Below are 1,110 nucleotides of genomic sequence, written 5' to 3'. Positions count from 1 at the left end.
TTGTGGCATCTTTTTCACCTTTTGTATTTGCCATCAGTTTATTTTTTTCATGTTGAACTTGCATTATCAATGTATCATATACGTCTCTTTTGCGGTTCAAGTGTTCATCAACATTGGCACCTTTCTTGGCAATATCTCCAACTATTAATTCTTCAAGTTGCGCTCCTACCTTGGGTGCCGTGTCATTCTTATCATGAGAATAATGCCATCGGTCGTGCTTTGCTTGGGAGTTCTTGCCATGTCGGAATCCCTCAAGTGGCTCATCATGAAGGTCCGCTTGGGCAAAATGAAGCGCTTATTCGCTAAGACCTCCAACTCCGAGAAGGAGGTCGTACTCGGGCTTGTCAACATCAAGAAAACTGTCGGCATACTTGAGGAGTGCAACAACAACATGGTTGTCACAAACACCAACTAGAACATTGATGTATGACGGGATCTTCTCCACTCAACCCTCTCCATATGCCATATGCTTGTTTGCGCCATTAGGATCCCGTTTGAACAACATGCGTGCGGTATCGACACCGTACTATTGTACAGTCCTAGTCCTCTTATTTTTGAGAAGACCGACATCATCGCATTCTTACACAGACTCCTCGTGAACATGGCAATTGATTTCATGAAGATAGTGTGCGCCCTCCTCATTGCCTTATGCCTTGATTCGATTTGGCAGCGGCTATTGTTGGTGAGCAGCATCGCCGGGATGATCTTCTCACTCGGCTCCCTCAAAACGTGCCTCATCACATTGAGCACAACTGCTCAAAGCTCTCTTGGGCGGTGGGCATGCGCATCACCACGCTGTTTGTTTTTGTGCCCTCCTTCTCCATCAGGTTGGGGCGAATCGCGGGCTTATACAACTCAGGGATGTTTCCACAGAGGTTGCGTGCACATGGGTACATAATCGATGTCGGTGGAAAACATATGGTGCCTATATTGTTATGGATAACGTACCTATCGTTGTCCAAGGCGATCACCCTTGGTGGGACCATTTTATTGTTTGCGGGGATCATGATCCTAGTTCTTTCCTTCGATGCCGCGCTTACAATGACGCCATGTGCCATGAGTGTTCGAATTCGGGAGCCTGACATGATAGGTGATCTAAACCATTCGTGA

General features: G+C 46.7%; 1 protein-coding gene across 1 annotated transcript; it reads left to right on the top strand.

Moving 5' to 3' along the window:
• Nucleotides 1-202: 202 nt before the first annotated feature.
• LOC115740786 (putative polyol transporter 2) lies at nt 203-1,110 on the top strand. Its single transcript, XM_030674379.2, has 2 exons — nt 203-394; nt 691-1,110. Exons 1-2 carry the CDS (start codon nt 203-205, stop codon nt 1,108-1,110), a joined length of 612 nt encoding a protein of 203 aa, XP_030530239.2.

Source organism: Rhodamnia argentea, chromosome 9 (genome assembly GCF_020921035.1).
Source record: "Rhodamnia argentea isolate NSW1041297 chromosome 9, ASM2092103v1, whole genome shotgun sequence".
NCBI classification, from domain to species: Eukaryota; Viridiplantae; Streptophyta; class Magnoliopsida; order Myrtales; family Myrtaceae; genus Rhodamnia; species Rhodamnia argentea.
Note: the sequence above shows the minus strand (reverse complement) of the source record. Positions and strands in the feature narration are given on the sequence as shown.